Genomic DNA, 25,603 nt, shown 5'->3' on the forward strand with positions numbered 1-25,603 from the left:
CCTCATGAAATCATATATGAATTCTCTATGTGATTCGTTTCAAATTCAAATACGAATCCTAACAATGAGATATGACTTTTTGGATGAAATTCATATATATTGAATTTCATATATTGGCTCTAGAATGTGTAAAAGTAAAAGGCACGCCTAAAAGAAAAAAAAAAAAAAAAAAAAAAAAAAACACATATATTGGCTCTAGACTGTGTCCTAACATTAAGATATGACTGTTTTGATTCAATTCATATATAATGAATTTCATATATTGGCTCTAGAATGTGTAAAAGTAAAAGGCATGCCTAAAAGAAAAGAAAAAAATACTACAAGAATTAACCAACCACATTTCATTTTGTTTCTCAATTATGCCTAAAATAATTCAATTGCGTACATCACATGCATAAGAATTATGTCTCCACTAATAAATGCAAAACATTTCTTATAGATAAAAAAAAAATAAAAAATAAAAAAATAAAAAAAAAAAGAAGAAGAAGAAGAAGAAGAAAAAAAAAAAAAAGTATTCAACCCATTGAAGCATTCCAACAAGTTTTGAGACTAAACCTAATTTCTAACCTAACATGCCTATCAAGTGTCTCATCACTATTGCCCTACAAGTGTATATTCCTCGATATTATATCAACTAGTTCACGTTATTTGACCAGCTACAAAAATTGATTTTCTCTCTGTTTGTTTGTTTGTTTGTTTGTTTTTTTTTGTTTTTTTTTTTTTTTTTACAAAAATTGATTCAACAGCAGAGCCAATAAAAGCAAAAGAGGTTTAATGGACTTAACAAAGTAGCTGGACAATCCAATGAATTGAATTACAAGTACAATTTGGATTGAAATTTTATGAAAGGAGGTTCAAGGTCAACATTGTTTATTTCATATAAATAATGTCAAAAATTAAGTGCATAAAGAAATGCAACTATTTATTATTAATTTTTTGATATTAAAGAATTAATTCAGTCACTAACCAATGTGAACCCTACGTTTTGCAAATTTTTATATACACGCAATCGTCTGCAAATTTATTATTTAAGTTCATCTCTTATTTTTAGTGAGTCTCGAACTAAAAACCTAAGAAGAGTACTTTCAAAGACCTTACCAGTTAAGTTAGCCGTGCAAGTTCAAGTTGATTTTAAAAAATTAAATTAATACAAATCTAATTTTCGTATTTTTAAAAAAAAATTGTGGTACCATTCCTGATTCTTAGCACTGCACCGAAATATAATTGTTTATCTATATATACATATTGAGAATTTAAATAAATGAAAAATAACCCAACTAAATTCACATTAATACTTTTGCCAAAAAAGAAAAATGACAAAAAGTCCTCTCTCTCTCTCTCTTGAATGGACCTGCACGTACTGGACAAGGCCCAAGTCTACTGTGGGACAAACACGTGTTATGCTTTTTCTTCTTTTCTATTTATCATATATTATATTAATTAACACAAGAACCAAAGACTTTAAAGCATGGTTTGGAACTTGTGTGCTGACCTAACGTAACAACTCAAGAACTGCTCCAACCATCCCCAGCTATCCCAAACAAAATAATATTCAACTATATTAACCAACAGAGATTTATAGTAGACATAATTAAAAAAATATACTTTATAAAAATTTAATTGAAATTGGAATCCCAATGCCAAATACCAACTCAAGCAATATATATTTTTATTGTATTTATATTTTTGTAATGTATATAACATGTACTTCATGTATACATTAACATTATGAAAATATATATTAATCACTAAAATCGAGATTTCAAAGGACACCCTACCCTATATGCTACCAATTTGGGTGATTAATTAAGGTTAGGACCATTATATAGGTGTCAGATTTCTATTGCATTGTTGACATCTGCTAAATTTGCTACGTATATTCCATCAGATTTTATACCTAGTATATCATACATACATATATATATACATCTATATATATATATATATATATATATATATATAATATAACCATTGATGGTTACATTGGAAGCACGGATATCTTCTTGTTTATGGCGATGAGCTTCTAGAATTGACAAACGGTCCCAAACACAACACTACACGGTCAAAAGTGAGACTTTGCTCTGAACAGGTTTTTGCATTTTAAACTTGTGATAACGTAATTTCTATACGCAAAATAAAAGTCAATAATTACAAATAGAAAACAAGGCATGGTGGTGAGGATAAGGTTTTGATTCAATTTTCACAGAGATGTACATCCACGTCATGGAATTCTTAATTAAAAATAGTGAACTAATTTTTTCTCCCCTTTCAATTCCAGTCACTAATTAATTTAGTGTTTGGACTAATTCTTTCTATTACATACATAATTTATAATCAGGGACGGAGGCATAAAAGTATTTGAGAGGGGGCGGCTTTTAACAAAAATAAAAAAAAAAAAAATGTTGTAAGGGACTATAATGAAGTTTTTCTCTATTCTTAGTGGGGTGTAAATTCAAAATTATAAATATATATTTAAAAAACAAACAAACTTAGTGTGTAAAATAGAAAAGAGAAAATCTCAGTGGGTCCCTGTCTTGTTGGACAATGTCTGGGACGGACTTAAAGAGGAATGAGGGGGGCAATTAATTTTTTTTTTTTTAGCATTAAGTAGTTGTAATTTTTATTTTATTTTCAGTTATATATCTTAAAAATTTTACCGTTGCTCCTCTGAAATTATTAAAAAAAAAATTCACTTTTGTCCTTCCTCACTCAATATCCTGAATCCGTCCTGAACACTATTTATTGAAGTCACAAAAAAATCAATTCGAATATCATAATATTACTATTAAAAAAATAATAATTACCCCCATTAAGCTCACAACAAATTCGAATTTCATAACATTACTATTAAAAAATAATAATTACCCCCACTAAACCCACAAGCCGTTTCCTGTATATAACGATTGTTATGGGTGAGAATTGGATTGAACTAAATATTTTAATAACAGAGAGATTCTATCTGATTATATATTCTTATTGGACACTGTCTATTGAGGTCACAAAAAATCAATTTGGATATCATAGTGTTACTATAAATATATATATATATAAAATTACTGGAATTTACTACTCCTTTTGTCCAGTAATTGAGTTTCTTTAGGTGTGAAATTTAGATACCATTATATGCTTATTTTGCTAAATTACTTTGGTTGAATTTTCAATTGACCGATGTGATGTTGACTGAAAGAGTCTAGAAGGCATGAGGGCAACTAAAAGTGATTTTACTTGCAAGGTTCAATGTGTTGTAACTTGTACAGCCACACATGACTTTTGTCAAATACTACAAATTAAGCAAATCACAAGAGAGATGTGATCTTCAACTTTTAGAATTGACAGCAATTTAATTATTGGCAATTTTGAGATCTTATTAATCTTGTACCCTACCAGGGCAAAAAAAAAAAAATCTTGTACCCTAGAAGTCCTTGTAGTTGTTGGCATTATAAGCATACAACTGTTTACATGCCCACATTGGTCATTTGACTTGTTAATAGTTTTGTTACCATCGCAAGTTCAAATTCAAAATCATTCTCGAGTATAATAGCTTGATCTATATTATTGGTACTATAATTTTTACACTGACTTGTTTAATTAACGAGTTAGAAAACAATCAAACATTGTTGGACGTCGGCTCATTTAGTTGTAACGTTTAGAAATTTATTTTTGTAACTGTTATATAATATATGGTAAATTGCAAAAAATAAAATCCTAAATTATGTCCAAATTTGTAAATAACTCCCAAGTATATATTTTGTGCATAATACGTCCTCAACTATCACATTTTGTTGTAAAATGCCATAATACCTAGTCTATCATTCATTAAATGACCATAATACCCTTTTATTGAATCACACTTAAAATTATTTTTCTTATTGATATAAATTATGAAAAAAATTAATACTAATTTGTTGACATATTCTCCATTAAATTTGCATAATTTTACCTTTAATTTTTGAAATTAATATTTTAAATAAAAATATTAAGTAGAAAATTTTAAAACAATTTTAAGTAATTTCTTAATTTTCTTGAATTTATTGCATGAAAAAGTAAGGTATTTTTTATTGAAGTAATTTATTAATTCTTCATTAATATATTGCATGAAAAAGAAAGTATTTTCTTTTATTGAGTATAATAAGTTTTATTATAAATAGTAATAATTTTTTAATAATAAGTTAATCATTTGTAGAAAATGATAGTTAGAAATCTTTTCTTTTTTTTTTTTTTTTTAATGATAAGTTGATACTAATAATAAAATTAAGGTAAATGGTATAATTAACATTTAGATAAGAGAGAATATAACGAAAATAATTTAATAAGATATGACAAATTTAATGAGAAATGACAAATTTTGTGATCGGTTTGTTTTTAATTGCAACAAATCAATAGTTCATGTGGGCAATTTGTAGTTCAAAGGAGTTATTGTTTTTTTTAAAAGTAATAGTTTGGTGATTTTTTTACACTTTAACTTATAATTATTGGAGATACTTATCTACTCACTGGCGAGTAAGTGATCTATATTGATTGCTAGTGTGGTCCAATTACCAATGCACATATTGTCTGTTATTTCAAAATATAGAAAATAATAAATAAGGAAACTAATTTTTTTGGGAATAAATTCAATCACTCCCTCTGTTTTCCTTATTTATTGCTTTCCCGATTTTGTAACCACAGGGCATGTATGGAGTTGTGATTAAACCACATTAATGGTTAGAGCATCTCCAATCGTTGTGTGTGTGTGTATATATATATATATATATACATATATATTTTTTGTAAATCTAATATATCATAATAGATTTACAAAAAAAAAATTGAATTATTTATTTTTAGCTCTAGCGGTTGTTTTATACCTTTTGTGTAAAAATATGTGATAAAACAAAAACTTAAGGTTGTATTTTTTTGAGTTTTTACCCTATTCTGTTCCTGGGGCATTTCGGGTATTTCACAATGTGTTTTTTTCATTTCCGTTCATGATGCTGAGTAGAAAACTCGATTTCTGGGAGATTTTCTTATTTGTGTTTTTCCAGAAAATGTCATCTTGACCCTCAAAATTTCTATTTTTGCCGAAAAACCCCTGCTGCTAGGTTTTTGTTGAACTTACTGTTTTTTTGCTTCATAACCGAAATAACCGGTTAGAAGGGATCTTGTAACCGATTAGAGGCCTTGGGGGACATAAAAAAATTTACACAGTGTATATTTTACATAAGGGATTTGGATCCTCTAAGTTAAATATTTTCTAAGTTATCCTAAATTGAATTCGCTACAAATTGACACGTGACATTTAAAATCTATCTACTGCTAGTATTAAATTAAGTGAACTAATTAAAAAAAGTTTGAAAATTGTACCATTTTGAAATAAGAAAAATTCACCATACTCTAACTACGTTTAATATCGTTATTTCTCCCTCATCTTTTCAAAAAAAAAAAAAAAAAAGTCCTCCATATCTCTCCTATTTTCCAAAAAAAAAAAAGATCCTCCCTCTCTCTCCTCTTTATTCCTATCTTAAACAAGTCACGATAGTTTTGTTTCTCTTTTAACCCGACCGACGTTCTCTCTCATATTTTCTATATATAAGCCTTTTGGTTGTATGTTCCTAACTCCAACAATATTTATGCTTTTATAAAAGTTGCATGTCTTGCAATCACATTTTCATTCATCTTAATTCCATGTCAAAGAATATTCATTTTTGGCCCGAAATATTCCCTTAATCGTGGGAATGAGCAAGAAGAGAGGGAGGGATGATCTTTTTTGGAAAAGATGAGGGACAGTTAATGATGTTAAATTGTCAGAGTATGGTGAATTTTTCTTAATTCAAAAGAGTGCAATTTTTAAACTTTGGTAAATTTTTCTTATCTCAAAACGGTGTTATTTTCAAACTTTTTTTAAATTAGTTGGCGTGGTTTAACATCACTAATAGATAGATTTTAAATTTTAGGTGTCAATCTGTAGCGAATTCAACTTAAGATAACTTAAGGATTCAAGTTTTACACAAAAGAGTATTTTAACAGATTGCTGGAGATACTCTTAGTAGACATCATCTACTCACCCATGAGTAGGCAAAATATTGTCCTAATTTATATTGTTGACATATATATATATATAAATAATATTTTTTTAAAAAAATATTTCTAAATAAGTTTTTCTTCTAAGACGGCTGTGCAGTGATGCTCCAGCCTAAATTGGCTCCATTGTAATCTTTAGCTATCATTAGTGTCACACACTCATATGACAATGTTGATATTAAAATTGTCATTACATAATAATACGTATAGTAAACATGACACTTTTTTGGAGTTAGTTATGAGCCTCTTAAAATGACATAAAAGGGAGGGCTTAGTGTTTTAGTATTTTAAGGCCAACATCTTTACTTCATGCAAGATCTTACCTTTCGTGTTTTTTTTTTTTTTTCAGTAACTTTTATTTTATCTGTCGCACTTTTGAGTTTTGACCATGTCAACTTCAACAAAAGTGGATGGGAATTATATTTCCCAATAGAAGATAAATAATAATAAAAAAAAATTCAATTGCAATGACAAATTAAAGGAAACATTATTGTAAACTTTTAATGCTTATACCATTTTACCTTTACTCGAAACACCAATATATATAAACCTCATTTGGAAAATATTTATAATAGGCATGGATGATTAATACTCCATTTAGTAGAAAGGAAGAAAATTAATTAAAAGAAAAAGATCGAGGAATGGATAATGTTCTTCACTTGTTTTGTTTGGTTTAATTTGCTAAAAGAAAAGAAAAGAGAAGATTGAGTTTTATAAATGTTTTTATCATTATAAAGAGTAATATTGTAATAATTTAAAAAAGTTTTATAAAAACTTCTGTTCTCTTCTTTCCTCTCTTCCTTTTTGTCTTCCCTCCATCTCTCTTTTTTCCTTCTGACCAAACACCATAATTGAAACTAAGTAATGAGATGGAGGGGAAAAAATCATCTCCAATTACTCTCTCATTGGACAACTTTTAGTGACTTTTATTTTACCAAGACCACTTTATACATTATACTTTATATAATATATTATATAGAGTATACTATTAAACAAATACCACTCTATATGTTAATATTATTATACAATTTAACTTACCATTTTATTTAAATTAAAATAATTTTTTTACTTCTTCTCTTCTGTATGGGAAAGAAATCGTTCACATCTGGTTCACAGAAAAAAAAATCTTCTTCGTTATTATGTTCTTCTCTCTATTTGATAAATAGTTGATTCTTCTTCCAAAATAGGTTTGATTTTATATGGAAACTGTATAAATTAGAAATTTGGTATATATGATAATATGACTCAACTGCCCAAGTCACTTTTTTACTCTTTCTAAACCAATCCAGTTGGAGATAAAAACAAATTTCTTCCTGAGATGGGTAATTAAAAATAAAAAAGAAGCCTATGTCAAAACATTGAATACACAAGTACGTTCATGCAAACATTTATGGGAATGTCATTTCTTGCATATAACTTTGGCTCTAAGTCCTCTGTCTCTTGCATTAAATTAGAACTAAATTTATTTTCCTCTCTCTCTCTCTCTCTCTACTATGTTACATCTTGGTTGTTTCTTAAATTCATATATTCGTTGTAATTTATATGTCATTTGAAGTAAAATTTTCATAAGCTAAAAGCAAGCTGTTTACGATAATAAAGCCTCAACTAGGTTTGGAATATGGAATCATTTAAGTAATTTCCCCAAATTGATACATTTGAAAATTCTGGAATCTATTCTTACCAATTTCTCTTATTGAATCAATCCAAAAGAAATAATCCAAACATGGCCTAAATTGTAGGCGCAACCTTTTTTTTTTTTTTTTTTTAATAATTCTTTATATATATACATACATATATTATGATTAGATTTAAACAATGGGGCCCCTTTACAGCGACCTGAAAGTTATCACTAAACTAAAGTATGACCCATTTTTTATAGTCAATTTGGTTTTTTCTTGGGACATTCAATTTTTTATCAAATTTGAGCAAATGATTCTTGAAAAGGAGTTGTTATGTTACACGAGTCCTACTCTATTTGATAGTGACTTTAATTGTGCAATCTGCATGCAACCAAATTTCGTTAGTCATAGAAGTGCAAAATTGACTTTGATTTTGGAGTTTTAAATAATATTGGGCTTTATTCGATAACTTAATTAGTAGAATAATTAATTTTTCGATCACATATGATAGTGATTGAGTTTCCTTTCTTAATTTGTAAAGAAAAAAAAGTATTAAATAATAGTAAATAATAATTATAATAATAATATTATTTGTATTGACAAGAAATTCGCACACATCACTCACACACCTACTTTATTTCTTTGACGACTCAACCTCTAATCATCATCCACTTTGAAAGATAGAGAAGATATCACTTGACCACAAGATTCTTGAAAAATAATATCAAAGTTATCGAGCCATTGACTTAAGAACATATCCCAATTTTAAATTAAAAGTGTTCATTCAGTACTCCCAAATACAAGATCCAAGTAAATAGAGCTAAAATGGGCAAAATTTCATGGATTTCAAACTCAGAATGAAGTTGATTTGAGTTGAGCCAACCTTATTCCATTCAAATGTTCGGTGAGATTAAATTTGATGGAATCTTAATCCAATATTATTAAAAGTTGGCAAATTACGAATTAATCCTACTTTCGTATTCTAAAGACAAATGAGTCTTATAATAATTTCATAAAACAATGAAATTCTACTTCGTTTTTTTTCACAAATATTTCCAACAAAGTTATTTAACGTATACAATCCATCTTTTGCCCTTATCATATATTTTGCTTCACGAATTTTCTCCAAACAATTGTGTTAAATTTTTTATTTGAATAAAAAGAATTTTAGAAAGAAAAGGAAAAAAAACCTTCATTTCAAATTCATGTTATATTTGATACAATAATTTTAGATAACATCGTCTAGACTTTATAGACATTTGTTTTTTATTCTCGACATTATTATTATTATTATTATTATTATTATTATTATTATTATTTGGGTGACTAAATATGAAGTGCAAAAAAAAATAATAATAATTCATTTATTATTCATAAATGTAATGGATGAAACGTCTACATTGTGTTTTAAGCATGTTGTGAGTAATTTATTACCAATACTTAATTTGAAATAATTTGTTAGAGCATTTCCAACCGTTGTTAAAATATTTTCAGTTGTTAAAATATTTTTTTTGTGTAAAACATACATGTGTTATGTGTATTTTTATTTATTTATTATTATTTTTTTTTAAGATACACTGCCACAATTACCAATGTATAAAATTGTTGTGTATTTTACACAATATTTTTACACAGCCACATCAATATATTTCCTTTCTCCTCCCTTTCTCATTCCATTAACGAATCAACTATATATTAAGTAGGTTCCTATATTAAGTAGGTTTGTAAAAATTATATGGGGTACATGCATGACATTAATTGGTTGTTATTGGGGGATGTATTTTTACACAAACGGTATAAAATAACTGTTCGAGCTAAAAATAAATAATCCAATTTTTTTTTTTTTTTTTTTTTTTTTTTTTTGTGTAAATCTATCGTCAACTAATTTAAAGAAAGATTGAAAACTGCACCGTTTTGAGATAAGAAAAATTTACTGTTTTGAGATAAGAAAAATGACAAAGTACATGAAACCTCCTCGACTTGTAACATTTTCCAGTAAACCCATATCTATTTTTTTTACTAAAAAAGCCCCCTCGTCTTGTAATATTTTTTCAATAAATCCCCCTTATCTAATTTTTTACCAAAGAACCCCCCACAACTATTTGAAGGGGGTAAAATATTTGATATTTTGACCAAAATGCCCTTTTATTTAAATCTTAATTCTCCCGAATTTCAAAAATTCATATTTCACAAATCGTATATTTTAAAATTATAAATAATATATGCATGGAAAGCTTATGAAATAAGGATTCCAGAAATAAAAGATTTGTACAACAAACCTTCATAACCAGAGAGGAATAGACAATCTAAAAATCTACTCCAATAATCTTATTTTATTTTTAAAAAATAAAATACTCGAGATATTTGTAAGAAATTTTTTAGAACTATTCATTTTCATATGGAGCCAAATATATAAAAAAGTTAGCCCCCAATTGAGATCAATTTCATGAGATATTATATTTTTGCGTCAAAGTATTTTCATTCTTTTATAGACTCACCATTTAAAAATTAAATAAAAATGAATATTCGGTTTCTATTGGAGCTAATTTTTTTATATGTTATACTCCATATGAAAATAAATAATTCCTGAAAATTTTCGTGCAAATAACCCGAGTATTTTATAAAAAATAAAATAAAATAATATTGTTGCAGTAGATTTTTAGATTGTTTATTTATCTCTGGTTATGAAGTTTTGTTAAATAAATATTATATTTCTGGAATCCTTGTTTTATAAGCTTTTTGTGCATATATTGTTTGCAATATTTGGATGTACGTGAGATATGAATTTTTAAAATTCGAAAAAATAAAGATTTAAATAAAAAGGCATTTTTGTCTAAATATTAACTCTTTTACCCCTTTAGATAGTTTAGGGGGTTCTTTGGTAAAAAATTAGACAATAATAATTTATTGGAAAGAATTACAAGTCGATGGGGGTTCTTTGGTAAAAAATTAGATGAGAGGGGTTTACTGGAAAATGTTAAAGTCAAGGGGGGTGGTTTTCTATACTTTGCCCTAAGAAAAATTTACCAAAGTTAAAAAACTGCACCCTTTTGAATTAAAAAAAATTCAACATACTTTAACAACGTTCAACATCGTTATCTCTCTCTTATCTTTTTCAAAAAAAATCATCCATCTCTTTTCCCTTACTCATTCTCACGAATTTGTTGATAATATTGATGGAGTTAGAAAAATACAACTAAAACCCCTATATGTAGAAAATATGAGAGAGAACGTCGGTTAAGTTAGAAGAGAAATTGAGATCATCGCAACTTGTTTAAGATAGGAATAAAGAGGAAAGAGAGGAAGATATTTGTTTTGGAAAAGATAAGGGAGAGATAACGAGTTGTTAGGTTATGGTGAATTTTTCTTAATTCAAAACGATTCAGTTTTTTAACTTTGGTAAATTTTTCTTATCTCAAAATGATACACTTTTCAAACTTTCTTTAAATTAGTAGATAAATTTTAAATGTCATGTGTCAATCTGTAGCGAATTCAATTTAGAATAACTTAGAAAATATTTAACTTAGAGGATCCAAGTTCATTTTACACAACCTTTTTATACAGTTATATCAACATATTTTCTTTCTCTTTCTATTAAAGAATTAATCATATATTAAGTAGATTTATAAAAGTTATATGGGTCCGGCATGACACATGGTTGATTGTTATTGGAAAATATATTTTTACAAAAAAAGGTATAAAATAAGCTAAAAATAAATAATTCAAATTTTTATGTAAATCTATCGTGACACATCATATTTACAAATATATATATATATATATATATATATATATATATATATATATACACATACAACGGTTGGACATGCTTTTATATACTATATGAGTATTAATTTTGGTAATAATTTGTTGTTTTTTCTAAATAGGTATTAGTTGCAAAATATCAGAGATCAAAATTTGTATTTTATTGAGGAAAGGAAGTAATAATAATTTAATAATAAAGAGCCAATAATGGAAAAAAAATTCATTGTTTATAGAGTATGTACTTATTTGAAAATATTTTTCAAGAGCGGGACTTTCGTATTGTGAAAATTTTATATGAAGGAAAGACAGTATGGTAATTTAATAATAAAAGGCAAATACAAAAAAAAAAAAAAAAAAAAAAAAAAAAAAAAAAAAAAAAAAAAAAAAAATCAGTTTTTTTATAGAATATGTAACAATGAAAAATAGTACTCATCATAAATATATTTTCATACTTTTAATAAGTATTCACCAAACAAAAAACAAAAATTTAATAGCTCCATTTAATATAACCAAAAAATAATAATAATAATAGTGTAGACCGTAGACTTGTATTGTATTGTAAAGGTCCACAAAGGTGATGTATTATGCCCATCAAGTCCAGTCGGTCTTGGATACGGCCAACACATACATTCATCTATATATATATATATATATATACCCAACATAGACGACGCAACGTTGTTCATAACCGGATGTGCATTTGCTTGTAAAGAAGTACCCGTCGGCAAACGCATGCAAACATCTGCCCCCTCCCTCTCTCTCTCGCTCCTCTTTCTTTCTCTCTCTAAAATATAAAACGTGGCGCCTCCGACACTTCCCTCTGTCAACTCTCTCAAATCCCCCATTTCTCTCCTCATTTTTCTCTCTCCCCCTCTGATTCTCTCTCTATATAGCTGTTATATCACTATATAGTCCAGTCTGGAGTCTATGCACCTCAAAACACGCGTATATATATATTTAGAGAAACATATAAGTGTCGGTACTGTAGCAGCCGGAATCTGATTCCGAATTCGCCGAACGTTTGTCGGAGCTTTATTTAAGCTACAGTTGTTTGCTGTTCATTGAAGTCTCGGACATTTGTAGCTGGTAATCGTTGATTATATATCAGAGGTTTGTGTAATTCAATCTGTGTTTTCTTTATTTGTGATTCGAAATCGCTGAAATGGTGTAGTTGTTTTTAATTTTCAACTAGGTGTTTGTTTGTTGGATGACAAATTAGTCTAAGATCTAATGATCTAACTGCGAAAAACTTCCAAAATTTCTGTTTGATAAATTGTGATTTTTATTCTGAAATTGGATTTTTTTGGTATTAGTTAAGGATTGTTGTTAATGTTTAGTAATTATACTTAAAGCAAGTGTTTCAATGATTGAATCCGATTCAAACCTCTAAAAAGATTTATTTATTTATTTATTTATTTCCGCACAGAAACACATTTTTTTTGCCCATTTTAGCGATTGTTGGATTAGGGGAGAGGTTGCCTGTTGATTTTTGTTTCCGAGAATATGTTGGCGTCTTCCAGGAATTTGCTGTATATGTTCTGAAAAGAAGAAATTGTTTTGGTGCTTAATTTTAGCTGGAGTTTCACTGTTTTGGTGTACTATTTTGATTTCCTGATAAAAAATCAAGACATATTATTATGTTTTTGGTCCAATTCCTAGTTTAGCCATTTCTTTTTAGTTTAAATTTTAAAATTTAAAGCATATCTCTGAAAGTTAGCAATTTCTTGTTAGTATAGATTTGAAAATTTAAAGCATATCTCCCGAGAATAAAATCTAGGGCATGTTTTTTACTCCCCCTCTCTCTCTCTCTCACACACACAGAGCACACACACGGGGGAGAGAGAGAGTTGCAACACAAATAATACACACCACCTGCATGTCATTTGTTCCAACCCAGAACCACTCTACCGAAAGAAAAAAAGAAAAGAAAAGAAGAAGAGATAAAAAAAAAAGAAGATATTGTGACATAAGCAACGCACAACTTGCATGTCATTTGTTCTAATGCTAAATCTCTCTCATGCACAAATACGCCCGCATGAATTAGGTATGCTGTAATCAATTTTTTTTGCCCCTAGTTAATGATACTCATCAAAATTAAGCTCGAACCCTTAAAATTTGGTAACAAGTAACAAATATATTGGATGTTTTGACATGGTGCTTAGCTTTATTACTCTCTTATTTTTTTCTCCCAGATTTTTCCAATGTATTTGTCACTTCCTTCATTCCTTTGTTTGCTTCAGAGATATCATCTTCACTGAAACATTTTGGTCATAATTGTTCTTGATACTAATCTCTTCTCCACATGCCTTTACTGCAGTTTGTTATGGGAATGAATAGAATTTTCTTTTGTCTATGAGGGTATTTATATCATGGAGGTGGCTGTTGAGAAAAAGGCATGTCTTATTTGATGGGGTACGTTCTATGCAAGCATACTAGAATTTGTTTAATTTTGATATTAAGTGTGTGGATAGAAGTTATGAGTACCTTGTTGATATTCTAGAGGTCTAACTGAAAACTGTTTTATAGTTCCAACCAACATAAAGATGGGAGTGCAGGGGACATGCGGAGTTAAGATGAAACAAGTGCCGTTTTTGGGAATTGTTTGTACAGTTATGTTGTTCATTGTATATAGAACCACAAACTATCAGTATCTACAGACAGAGGTATGGTGACACTTCCAATAATTCAAATTCAAATATTTAAACTTCGGGTTATCATTTCACTGCTAGTAGACTGCTTAACCTATTGATGGCATTAAGATATTACACATCCTAGGGGTTGCCATCAAAGATATCACACATTCTAGGGGTTCAATATGAAGAATATCTGATTCTACTACCACCTCAAGGAAGGCATTATATGATTAGTCAGAATAATTGTCAAAAATTTCAGTATAGAAAGATATCTTTGCCCATGTTATTCTTTTATGATATCTTTTTCCATCTTCATCCTGGGTCATGAATCACTTCAGAGTACTCATCCTCTGCTAGTTAATAGTGCAGACTGAACCCCTGATAATAAATCATTCCTATGGCTAATCAGCAAGTCACATACATAATTTAATAATACCCTGTTCTTGGTATACTGGTGTGCTTCCAAAGTTGGGTCTTTTTTTTCATTTTTATCAGTTTCCTACCTGGTGCGCTAACTCATAATTTTTTTTATCCAATCATCAGATGGAGTCAAAATTGTATCCCTTTTACACATTTAAGGTAAATAATTCATATCAGTTCCCTTTTTTTTTTTTTTTTTTTTTTTGTGCCCTTTTGCCTATCTTATTTTGAATTACATGTGATAAGTGATCTACAATCTTTTGGAATTCTTTTAGCTGATTTATTCTATTTGTGAGGGGTGGATATATATGTATATATTCCAGAAAGTGTGGGGTGGATAATGCATTGCAAATGTTCTTTATGTTTATTGTCTATCTAAGGTGTTTCTGATTCTCCGGTCTAGGATTCTGGTGTGGCTTCCACAAGTTTGAAGAATTTACCCCGTGGTATCATTCAAGCTAGATCAGATTTGGAGTTGAAGCCTCTTTGGTCGACGAGTAGTTCAAGGTCAAAGGTTAGACTCTGGTCCTCTTTTACTCTGGTGCGTCAAAGAAAGGACTTCTTCTGCATTATGCACTTGACTTCCAGTCACAAAGAAGTTACAGTTGTACTTCTGGTCACAAAGTAGTAACAATTGGTTGAATTTGGATAAACATCATATTCTGTCGGTGACTTTTGATATGCATGGTATAATCTGCTAAAGCTGTGTTAGGGTCGTACAAACAGTCTTTGAATTTTATACATTTATATACATATATATCTATATATACACACACCTCCCCTTCAAACCCTGATTCATATTTTTCATAGAGAAATATTTGATCAAGAATAATAAGATCTATTTGGCATCATATCTAAGGGATTCCTTGATACGGGCCGAAGAAGTAATGTCATTCGATCATATTATCAAACTGATTGCAATATTTTTCTGTCGATGAGGATCCCGCCAGAGTGACTTATACTTCTAATAGGCCATGAACTAAATCAAAATCATTCTCAATGATTCCATTACAAGTGATTCCATTTTCTTCATCGGTCTGGGTAGAACAAAAGATCTTTGAACGACCGATCCGGCAAAACAACTCAAAAGATAAAGATATATTGTTAATTTCTTCATGCTCGTTCCAAGTTCAAAGTACCATTGGTACAAATAAGAGTCACCTTCGTTATGTGATTTCTTCTTTTATAGGATCTAACGGGCAATTACTTTAGAGTACATTTTGTGCAACAACCCTCCCTATTCGATGGAATAGGATCCCATGATCCTCTAAACTGATCTTTTAACCTGGGATCACAAATCCCAAGTTTGTTTATGAAGAGTGGATCTATTGTATTACAGTCTAATTGTTTTTTTTTCTAATCGACGGGACCTCAATGGTTGTAGTATTTGGTTTCTTTTAATTTTCAGGTCAAAGTTTCTAGCAATAGTTACTTGCTGGCAATTCCAGTTGGTATTAAACAGAAGCGTAATGTTGATGATATTGTTCAAAAGGTATAACAATTTATTGATCTTTTGACATTTAAATGGTATAACATTTCATTGTGTGAACAATCTTTGCCTAATTTCAGTGAATTCAGTTTCTTTCAGAGAATTTTACAATCATTTTATTCCATTATGATGGCCATGTGGATGGATGGTGGGATCTTGAGTGGAGTAACAAGGCCATACATATAGTTGCTCAGAACCAAACAAAATGGTAAGGTTAACCACTAGTAGTTGAGTTTTTTGTCATGGATATATGAGTATGAAAATTAGTGGTTTATTGGAAGTAATATATTTATACAACCCTCTGGAGGAGATTCAAACACACATAAATAAATTATGAATCTCCAGTGGGGGCAGAATTCGATGAGTCCAGCTTCTGATGCCTCTTGGACCAAAGTTTGACATAATCTGGTTATACGAGCTACTTAAAGCCTCGTAGGTTCGATTTAAGATTTGCATAATACAACTCACATTTTTTCTGTGGCTTGGGACTATCTCCGCAAGTAGATGAAACCCTAAACAAGCAATTAGTGACTCTATTATTTTTTTTTTCATACCATATATTTCTTTTTTCTGGGGGTTTTACTTGGGATATTCTATGTAATGAGTTCTGAAGTCTGAACTGGCTGAAAAGTGGAACGTTTTGGATCTCTTTATTGGGGGGTTCTATTCAATTTATGGATCGGTTTTTCTTGCTATGAGATCTTTCTGGTGGACTCATCGAAAGGCAGCTCCTTTTTCCGCCTTTCCTGGAATGAACCTTTTTATTTTTTTTTATTTTTGCCGAGGGAGGCATTCTTGTGCTTTCTAATCCAACTTGGTAGGTAATAACAGATTTAATCCTTATATGGTGTCATTGTTTTATTTATTTATTTAGGTGGTTTGCAAAGCGCTTTCTTCATCCAGCTGTTGTGTCCGTTTATGATTATATATTTCTCTGGGACGAAGATTTGGGGGTGGAGAATTTTCACCCAGGAAGGTACAGCTAACATGCTTTTGGTTCTCTGTTCAATTTTAATATTTTCTGGTAAAAATTTGTCTGTGGATGCACTGGAAGTTTAGAACATTATGAACTTAAAGGTTAAATTTTGTTTATTTCTCAGAAGAATTAACACAATCTGTAACAAACATCTGAAACTCTGGTTCAACCTAAATGTGTAAAATTTTAAGTGTTTTTTTGGCTATGATGATTGTCTACACATTTTTCTTCTCCTCCCCCACTTCGTCTCTCTCCCTCTCTCTGTGTTCGTGTCATTGTTGGAAATTTTGGCATCTGAAGACAATATTATATTTCTTCAGATCCATTTGCACTTTCAGGAACTGAATACACAGTTTATCTCAATGCTTTGGTGTCCGTTGAAGCATCCAGGCTAGGAGAAATATACTTGTATCGAAGTTTTATTGGCATTGTGAGCTTGTAATCTTTCCACAAAATATATTGATTTTTTTTTTTTTTTTTTTCCAAGATATTTGGAAATTGTGAAATCAGAAGGATTGGAGATATCTCAACCGGCTTTAGCGCCAAATTCGACCGGTATACATCACAGGATTACAATACGGAAGAGAACAAACAAGTTGCATAGGTGAGTGTGTGGTGTGTGCAGTTGATATAGCGCATTATTTATTTGGATTCATCTGATGCTAAAACATCAATCTATGCAGAAGAGTCTATGACTCCAGGGGTAGTGTGAAATGTTCAGATGCCAGTGAGGGACCACCATGCACTGGGTAAGTTCCTGTAATTATATTATGTACACAATCTTCTATTTTTCCAAGCTTTTGTTTTTAGTTTGTGGAGTTGGGTAATTAACTGGTTAAGCATACGTAATCTTTCAATTTTTTTGTTTTTATTTTCTAAATGCAGAGAACCTCCTAAAGATGTGATTTCTTTTGTTATATATAAAATTTGACAATTACTCTATTTTTGCAGATTTGTCGAAGGAATGGCTCCAGTCTTTTCAAGATCTGCTTGGCATTGTGCTTGGCATCTTATACAGGTGAATCTAGATATTCCTGACTCGAATAATTTCTGCTGATATCTTCAAAATGTTATTGAAGCACATGTGGCTCTTACGTATCAGCATTGTTGTTAAATATATCATAGGTCACTATATAACTTTTACGATCGGTGACATATTGTAAAAGACCTATATGTATTTTTTTCCATACAACTTCCATTTTGTCATAAAATAATATTAGGGTTGCATGTCAAAACTTTGATGTTGTGCCAATCGAAAAGGAGCATACTTGAAAGTATAAAACCATGTTTTATATTTTGTTTTCTCTGATTTTGGTGGAAGTGGATATTGGGCTTAATCGTTGAAATCTTCTATATTGGGTGTGAGCCTGATTGGGATAAATTTCTTCCATCTAGAATACTTTTGTATAAATTAAATATCCGCATAACCAGTATGTTGAATGAATCGCTGTTTGCCACTTCATTTTCCTTTTTTTCCTTTTCTTTTCTTTTCTTTTTCTTTTTTGTTGTCAATTTGATAATCTTTACAAAGTTGCTTCCAATTTTGTTAGAATGATCTTGTTCACGGATGGGGAATGGACATGAAACTTGGGTACTGTGCACAGGTGAGATTTATTATATCTCGAGTAATTCTGGCATGCTGATTATTTTGGGAAATATATCTGTATGCTAATTCTGAGATGAGAACCACTGAATTATTTATTTATATTTTGTTGTTGTTGTTGCACCCATCAGTATACATCTGTTATCATGAAAATTGTCATTATTCTTTAATGGTGTTGTTGCCTGGTTAAACGCATAATGATTATCTGTCCAACTTCTTTTATTTCATGTTCTCCATTACCCTGTATAATTCATATTTTTGGTAGTCTATGAGCTTTATGTTACCTTTTCTCACGAGCAGACATCTCCACTTACATTTACGTAGTTCTTGAAATCGTTAGTGAAGTCATCTTTGGAGAACCTAAAAACAATGTATTTCTTTTGGCGGCCATCACAACTGTTAGTGGTGCCATAATAAACTCTATTATTACCTATGTCATCACCAGCCAAAAAAAAATCTGCATGGACACAGATTTTATACCGCAATCTGCTCCTCTATCTGTTGTCATAATCACCTGTGCCAGCACCATTGCAATTACTTTCTGGTAATACTGGCATCATTACCACCACCACCACCACCACCACCACCACCATTCTGTGTTGCCATTAACCCATGCTAATTCCATGCTTTCTAAATTCTCTTAATGCTCCAAATTTGAATAGAGTTTAACTTGCCTCTTTTACTTTTGGTTACAGCCAAAAGCTAAGAGCTAAGATGTCTAATTTGTTATCTTAAATCTATTAGTGAGTGTGTGTTTATCTTAAATCTATTATTAGCCCAAGTCCGTTATGAAAATATTACCTAAATACACGTTCTCATGAAACTCAGGTGTGGAAACTGCTACAATTTAAATGTTTCAAATGCTAAGAGTTTATCTCTATTTGTTTATGTTTTCTGTCATTCTTTCTGTCAAGCTATGAATAATAAAATGAGCTATTTTGAATCCTGTCCTGCATTCAATTTCTCACTGCCTTTTGTATATTCTTTGGTTGTTTTTTTCAATCTTTTGTTTCTAAATACTATTTATGAAGGCCAGTAGCCATCCTTAAAGTTCCGGATAAACTTGGTTCTTTACAGGGGGACCGGACAAAGAAGGTGGGAATTATTGATAGTGAATTTATAGTTCATCAGGGCATACAAACTTTAGGTGGCTCATCTGCAAGAAAGGTCATTTCCCTGATTATTTCTTTATAAACTTCTTCCTTCATTTGCCAATGAATTTCTGCATAAACTTTTTCCCGTATTCAAATCATTTCTCCATTGATTCCGTGTGTTAGATTGAATGGCATGACTGCATGTCTGTTGGAATTTTACTTATTGTCTTATTGACTGATATTATATAAATTCCTAAGCATGTATAGATTGTAGGGAGAATGTAGACTAAGTGCTTGTTTATATATATATATTTATGCTGTAAATCTATTTCAAACCAAGGGTTGTAGCCTAGTAGTGTCTCATCTACCTCCCAAAGTGGAAGGTGACGGTTTAAGTCCCCACAGGGGCAAATATGCGAGTTTCTTGCCAAGGATAAAAAAATTATTAATAATAAGTTGATCTTAAGTCTTACTATGTGTACTTTTCCTTTCCTTCTTGAAGGTTTCATATGATTTGAAGGAAAATAGTTCCTAGTAAAATATTCCTGGGAAAGAAATATTTTTAAGGCTGTAAGATTGATCTTTATGGATGTTTTGTCCTGGGCGCTGAGAGAATATATCATTAATTTTAAGTTGGTTTCAGGAGGATATATCTCTTTATGCTTAAACTGTTAATCTTTGACAATTATTCTAGATATATGCTGTTCAGGAAGTTGCAACATTAATGAGTATGATGATATGACTTAGCAAATAATGATCGGACATCTTTCCTTGGGCTATTTTGCCACATTTATCTCCCAGATGCTCCATTTTGACTGGAATTGAATTTCATAATTTTCTGGATGCGTGCATACACTTGTCTAATCACTGATTTTATGTTAATATTGGAAACCCAAGTTTCCTCTTTTCTTTTTGTCTTTTTTTTTTTTTTTCTTTTTCATTTTGTTATTTGGTTCACCTCTCCTGTATTCTTTCGAATTTATACCTTCCCCTGTATATTTCTGAAACTCACCTAAAGCCCGCTCAAGGAAGTTTAAACCTATCTGCACATCTTTTTTCTTACTTTCAGCTCTATTTAGGGGCCAAATCCTCAATAAAATCATTAGCAATTATGTCTTGTTGCAATTTTCAGTCCTTTCATTACAGTTTCCTTTCGGTTATAACTTAAGCAGTTTTTTAATTTTTAATTTTATTTTTAAATACTCTTATTACTAGTTTGTTCATTGGTTGTCATCCCCTTGGCCAAAACATCTTTATGACAAATTTACACATATTTCCCTAAATTGGTGCCCCTTTTGCTTCTTGATTGCGCCCGTTACTTATTTATGTTGTTATTGTACTGCCACATATTTAAATCAATATCCTGTTAACTTTTTGTTGCTCTGTCATTTCATTCCACTTGGCACTAATGACCTTTTTCTCTTTGTGCAGACATCAAATTCCGAAGAGTCGGTGAAGGTAAACTTTTTTTCTCTCCCATAATCTTCTTCTTCTCTCTCTCTCTCTCTGTCCTGGAAATATATGAAATTATATTTTACTATGAGCAATTTGTGAGGCTTTACTCGGTTCTTAATTTTCACATGCTGTTCATTTCTTTTTATTTTCAGAAATCTGGTGTTGACATGCGATCTGAGGTAAGACAACTGGGACTGATAATGACCATTTTAAAAAATACATAGGCAAAATAGTAAATGATGACAGGTTCCGTCAATGTTATCCAATGAAATGTGGCTTTTGTTTGAATTTGATCGTGTAGATTAGGAGGCAGTCGACATCAGAGCTTCAAATATTTAAAGAGCGGTGGGAACGAGCTGTGAAGGAAGACAAGAACTGGGTTGATCCGTTCCGAAGATACCGAAAACGCAAGCAACAACATAACCAAAGACATTAGTAGCTGAGGGGACACACAAATTGGTTTTGGCTTTCCTTTATACACCATTGATACATCATGTGTTGTAATTTAGTCCATCTATTCTAGGCCCATTGACTCATAATTATTTCATTGTTTTAATAGCCCTAGCTAGATTTTCTTCTTCTGTCATATTTGTTTTTGAAATGCATCAAGTTGTTCTTTTACCCTCCTATATTTTTTCATTGTTTAAGGCCCCTTTTTTTGTTATTCATGGACAATCTTTACTGTTACATAATCATTCAATGAATGGATGGGCTATTAAGCTTCATAGAACTTTGTTTTTGTTTTGCTCAAGCTCGGGTTCATGGGCTAGGGAGGTACGTTTCCGGGTTTGTGTCTAATCTGGATTATTTTATTTTATTTTATAATCGTTTAGGACTTGCTTGGTTTGTAACTTTGAAAACAGTTATTAGAGATCCATAAAATAGATAACAGTTTTTGGAGAACTACAAAAGAATTTTATTTGAAAACATGCCTTTGTATAGTTTTTTATTTTTAATTTTTCGAGATCAGAAAATTGTTTTTATAGTTACAAATCAAACATGTTTGTAAAGACACAGAATGGGAAGATTTAAGGAGACAAAGAACACAGAAAGTCAATGTGTATATTAAGCACACATTGAGAAAACATGTAACTATCTTTTACTCAAAGTAAATTCTAGGTTGGATTATTATTCATGGTTAATGCGGAGACTCACATCAAGAATATTCCAAAACATCTTGGGACAGATCAGATCTTGCAATGTGCGCATTACAACCAAAATTTTATAAATTAGTTCTTCAAAGTACTAATTCATGTATAATAAATTAAGATTTAAAGAAAGGGATGATCATTATGTGTAATATTTTATAATATAATATGAATATAATACTTAAAATCAATAAACGTATAAAAATAAAATTTAAATATGGGTTCGGGTTGAATTTGGGTTTTTATTTAAACTACAAAAACGTGAAAAAAAAAAAAAAAAAAAAAAACCTTTACAAGTTTACGGTAGTCGGTCACGAGTCAACAAAGGCTTCCAAAGGGACAACATAATAAAGCTTTCTTTGGAAACTTTGTTGAAAGCTTCCTTTGGAAGCTTAATAAAGCTTCGACAAAGTTAAGCCTGCAAAAGGAAGCTTTGTAATGATAAATTATTGTACTCCACCTGTCCCCCACCCAAAAAAAAAAAAAAAAAAATCCCTTCTTCAAAATTGAGATGCACTGAAAAAAGAAAAAAAAGAAAAAAAAAAAAAGGTCCTTTTCTCACCATTCCCAACAAGGGATTTTTTTTTAAACAGAGTGAGTATATATATATATTAGGAAAAATTACATATAAATGGAGTTAAAGTTCCATATTTACTTAGAGGCTGAGTCAAAGTTCCATATTTCTCTAAAATGGATTGCTGAGGTGGCACATGGTTTTTTACTGTTTAGAAATTGTGATGCCTAAAATACCCTTCCGCGAAGGTACTACTTTTTCTTCGAAGGTACTACTTTTTTGAACTGAAGGTACTACTTTTTGGCGTTCAGGTACCATGTTTTTTAAACACTCGCGAAGGTACTACTTTTTCTCCGAAGGTACTACTTTTTTGAACTGAAGGTACTACTTTTTTGAACTGAATGTTCAAACCATTCCCTATATATTACTCTTAGACTCCAAACAGTTTTTTTTTTTTTTTTGCTTCACAAGAATATTAGGAATTAGTAATTAGGAAAGAGAAAGAGGGTGTAAGATTTGAACATGGGAGCAACCAAATCATTCGGGCAACACAAGGCTTTCTCAACTTCTCATCTCAGGCGTTGTGTATGTTGCATTTTCACAATATTTTCAAGTTTTCCCTAAAATGATAGTATTTGTTAAAAATGTGAGAAAATATATAAAGGAATGAAAAAATATTATATTGTATTAAATTGAATATAAAGAATACACGAAGGTACTGTATATAGGAAGAGATTTAGGAGTGAGTGAGTGATGATCAAGTCATCTATACATTATAACTAAGTAAGTAGGTGGAGGAATGCATGGTACCTGACTAGGTGTATAAAACCCAATTTATATCTAAGGGATATTATAATAATTTTATAATCTAACGGTATTGAACATTCTCACTTTCCTTTTAATTTAAAAAATTAAAGAAAATGTCACGATGAGAAAAATACTCCCGGTATATATAACATCATGATGTAGTAAAATTACATGATAGAAATTAATGAATGAGGGCTCAAATTCACCATTGTGTAAACTAACTCTTACTAATGAATATAACAAATTCAAATAAAGTAAAATTTTAAGACATAATTTACTAGTAGGTTCTTACAATCTTACCTCATATCTTAGAGTTTGAAAGTTGAATTCTCTTAAAACAAAACTTTTATAATAATTATTTTGCGTATGAGACGTTACATGTGCTCAATCATAAATTATAGAGTATTTTAAAAGATTAAATATTACCATCAAGAAAAATAAATTACATAATAATAATAATAAGGGTGAACTATTAGGCATTATTTCTGGCAATGTCCCTTTTTAATAAATCTATATTAAATGAAAATCAATAAAAACTAAATAAATGAATGTACAATATAATTCTCAAATATATATATATATATATATATATATATATATATATATATATATATATATTGCAAATAAATTTCAAGAAAAAAAAAAACCTAGATTTTTTTCCTAAAAAAAAAAAAAAAACCCTTGATTTATATTGGTATGAAGGTTAGATGGAAATGCAAATATATTTAAATAATATTTAATGATACATATTATATATATCATTATATTATGATACAAATTATATATAATATTATAATGATGGGTAAATAAAAGAAATTGAACAAGAAGAAGAGTACATGTTATTGCAATGGTTTTTTTTTTCAATATAAATCTAGGTTTTTTTTCTTAAAATTTATTTGCTATATATATATATATATATATATATATATATTTGAGAAGTGTATTGTGCATTTATTTATTTGGTTTTTATTAATTTTCATTTTATATAGATTTATTAAAGGGACACTACTAGAAATAATGCCTATCTTTTTTTTTTTCCAATATAAATTTAGTTTTTTTTCTTGAAATTTATTTGCTATATATATATATATATATATATATATATATTTGAGAATTAAATCACCTCCCTCTAATAATTAGTTAACGGAAGTTACTTAAACCACATCTCTCTAATAATTGAGGGGAGTTTTTTGATAAAAAAAATAAAAAATAAAAATTTAGTAAAAAATACAGATAAAAAAAAAGAAATTTAATGTAATTCATCCTAATAATAATATACCTCTGTGCAGATGATATAGGACACGTAGGAGTAACCAGAGATAAAGAGGACACCTTCGAAAATATTCCTTTAATATTCTCAAGCTTTCCATCGTGGAAGTCCCGTCGTCCATGGTCAACTTGTCATCAATTGAAGAGGACAAAGAGACAAATACGAGAAATATATAGCTATTTTTTACATTGGATCAACATCCTTTTTGGTGTATGTGTCCAGTTCTCACATTACGGAGTTATTTAAGAAATTAAATATAATAATTGTAAGTAAATAAATAAAGATGTGGTGGTGTCACCAGAGTGATAAAAGGTTTTAGAATCCTACCTTACATCGTCCCATTCTTTTTTATAAATAAAATGTACTAGGACATTCATATTATTTAATATATACATTTAAATTCTTAACATTTAAAAATATATGTAACAAAATACTAAATCTCTCTTCTCTCTCATCCCCAAATCAGTGTTTTTTTAATTTTTAATTTATTTTAAAGACATTTTAAATATTTAATTTTTAAATTGATAAAATATCTTTATTTATTCAATTTGAGTTTTTTTAAAAAATATTTACAACATGGTTAGTAGCAGTTAAAATCACGGTGTAAAACCAATGAATTAATCTATATGGTAGCGTAACGGAGTTGAAAAAGTGAGTATGAAAGCCTGCAAGGGACAATATCTATACTCATTTGAAGAGATCGGAGAGAACAAAGAGACAGTCCTAGCAGTCCATGGTCACTTGATGATC

General features: G+C 29.8%; 1 protein-coding gene across 1 annotated transcript; it reads left to right on the plus strand.

Annotated features, from left to right (window-relative positions):
* Window positions 1-12,104: 12,104 nt before the first annotated feature.
* LOC132306173 (uncharacterized) lies at window positions 12,105-21,844 on the plus strand. The gene is made up of 16 exons (XM_059803457.1): window positions 12,105-12,554; window positions 13,762-13,856; window positions 13,971-14,107; window positions 14,621-14,656; window positions 14,901-15,011; window positions 15,906-15,989; window positions 16,076-16,194; window positions 16,861-16,962; window positions 17,450-17,566; window positions 17,646-17,711; window positions 17,914-17,980; window positions 18,513-18,566; window positions 19,643-19,732; window positions 21,091-21,117; window positions 21,267-21,293; window positions 21,416-21,844. The coding sequence occupies exons 3-16, from the start codon at window positions 13,988-13,990 to the stop codon at window positions 21,548-21,550; spliced, it is 1,155 nt and encodes a 384-aa protein (XP_059659440.1). The 5' UTR covers window positions 12,105-12,554; window positions 13,762-13,856; window positions 13,971-13,987; the 3' UTR covers window positions 21,551-21,844.
* Window positions 21,845-25,603: the final 3,759 nt, after the last annotated feature.

Source organism: Cornus florida, unplaced genomic scaffold (genome assembly GCF_030987335.1).
Source record: "Cornus florida cultivar Cherokee Brave unplaced genomic scaffold, ASM3098733v1 CherokeeBrave_3.0.0_Hap2_Chr01, whole genome shotgun sequence".
Classification (NCBI taxonomy): domain Eukaryota; kingdom Viridiplantae; phylum Streptophyta; class Magnoliopsida; order Cornales; family Cornaceae; genus Cornus; species Cornus florida.

Bases quoted from the DNA above. Each gene is read 5' to 3' on its own strand.
- LOC132306173 (XM_059803457.1), top strand. From the start codon at position 13,988: ATGGGAGTGCAGGGGACATGCGGAGTTAAGATGAAACAAGTGCCGTTT. The intron at 16,963-17,449 runs GTACAGCTAACA...TTTTTTTCCAAG, and splicing joins GAGAATTTTCACCCAGGAAG to ATATTTGGAAATTGTGAAAT. The intron at 17,981-18,512 runs GTGAATCTAGAT...CAATTTTGTTAG, and splicing joins GTGCTTGGCATCTTATACAG to AATGATCTTGTTCACGGATG.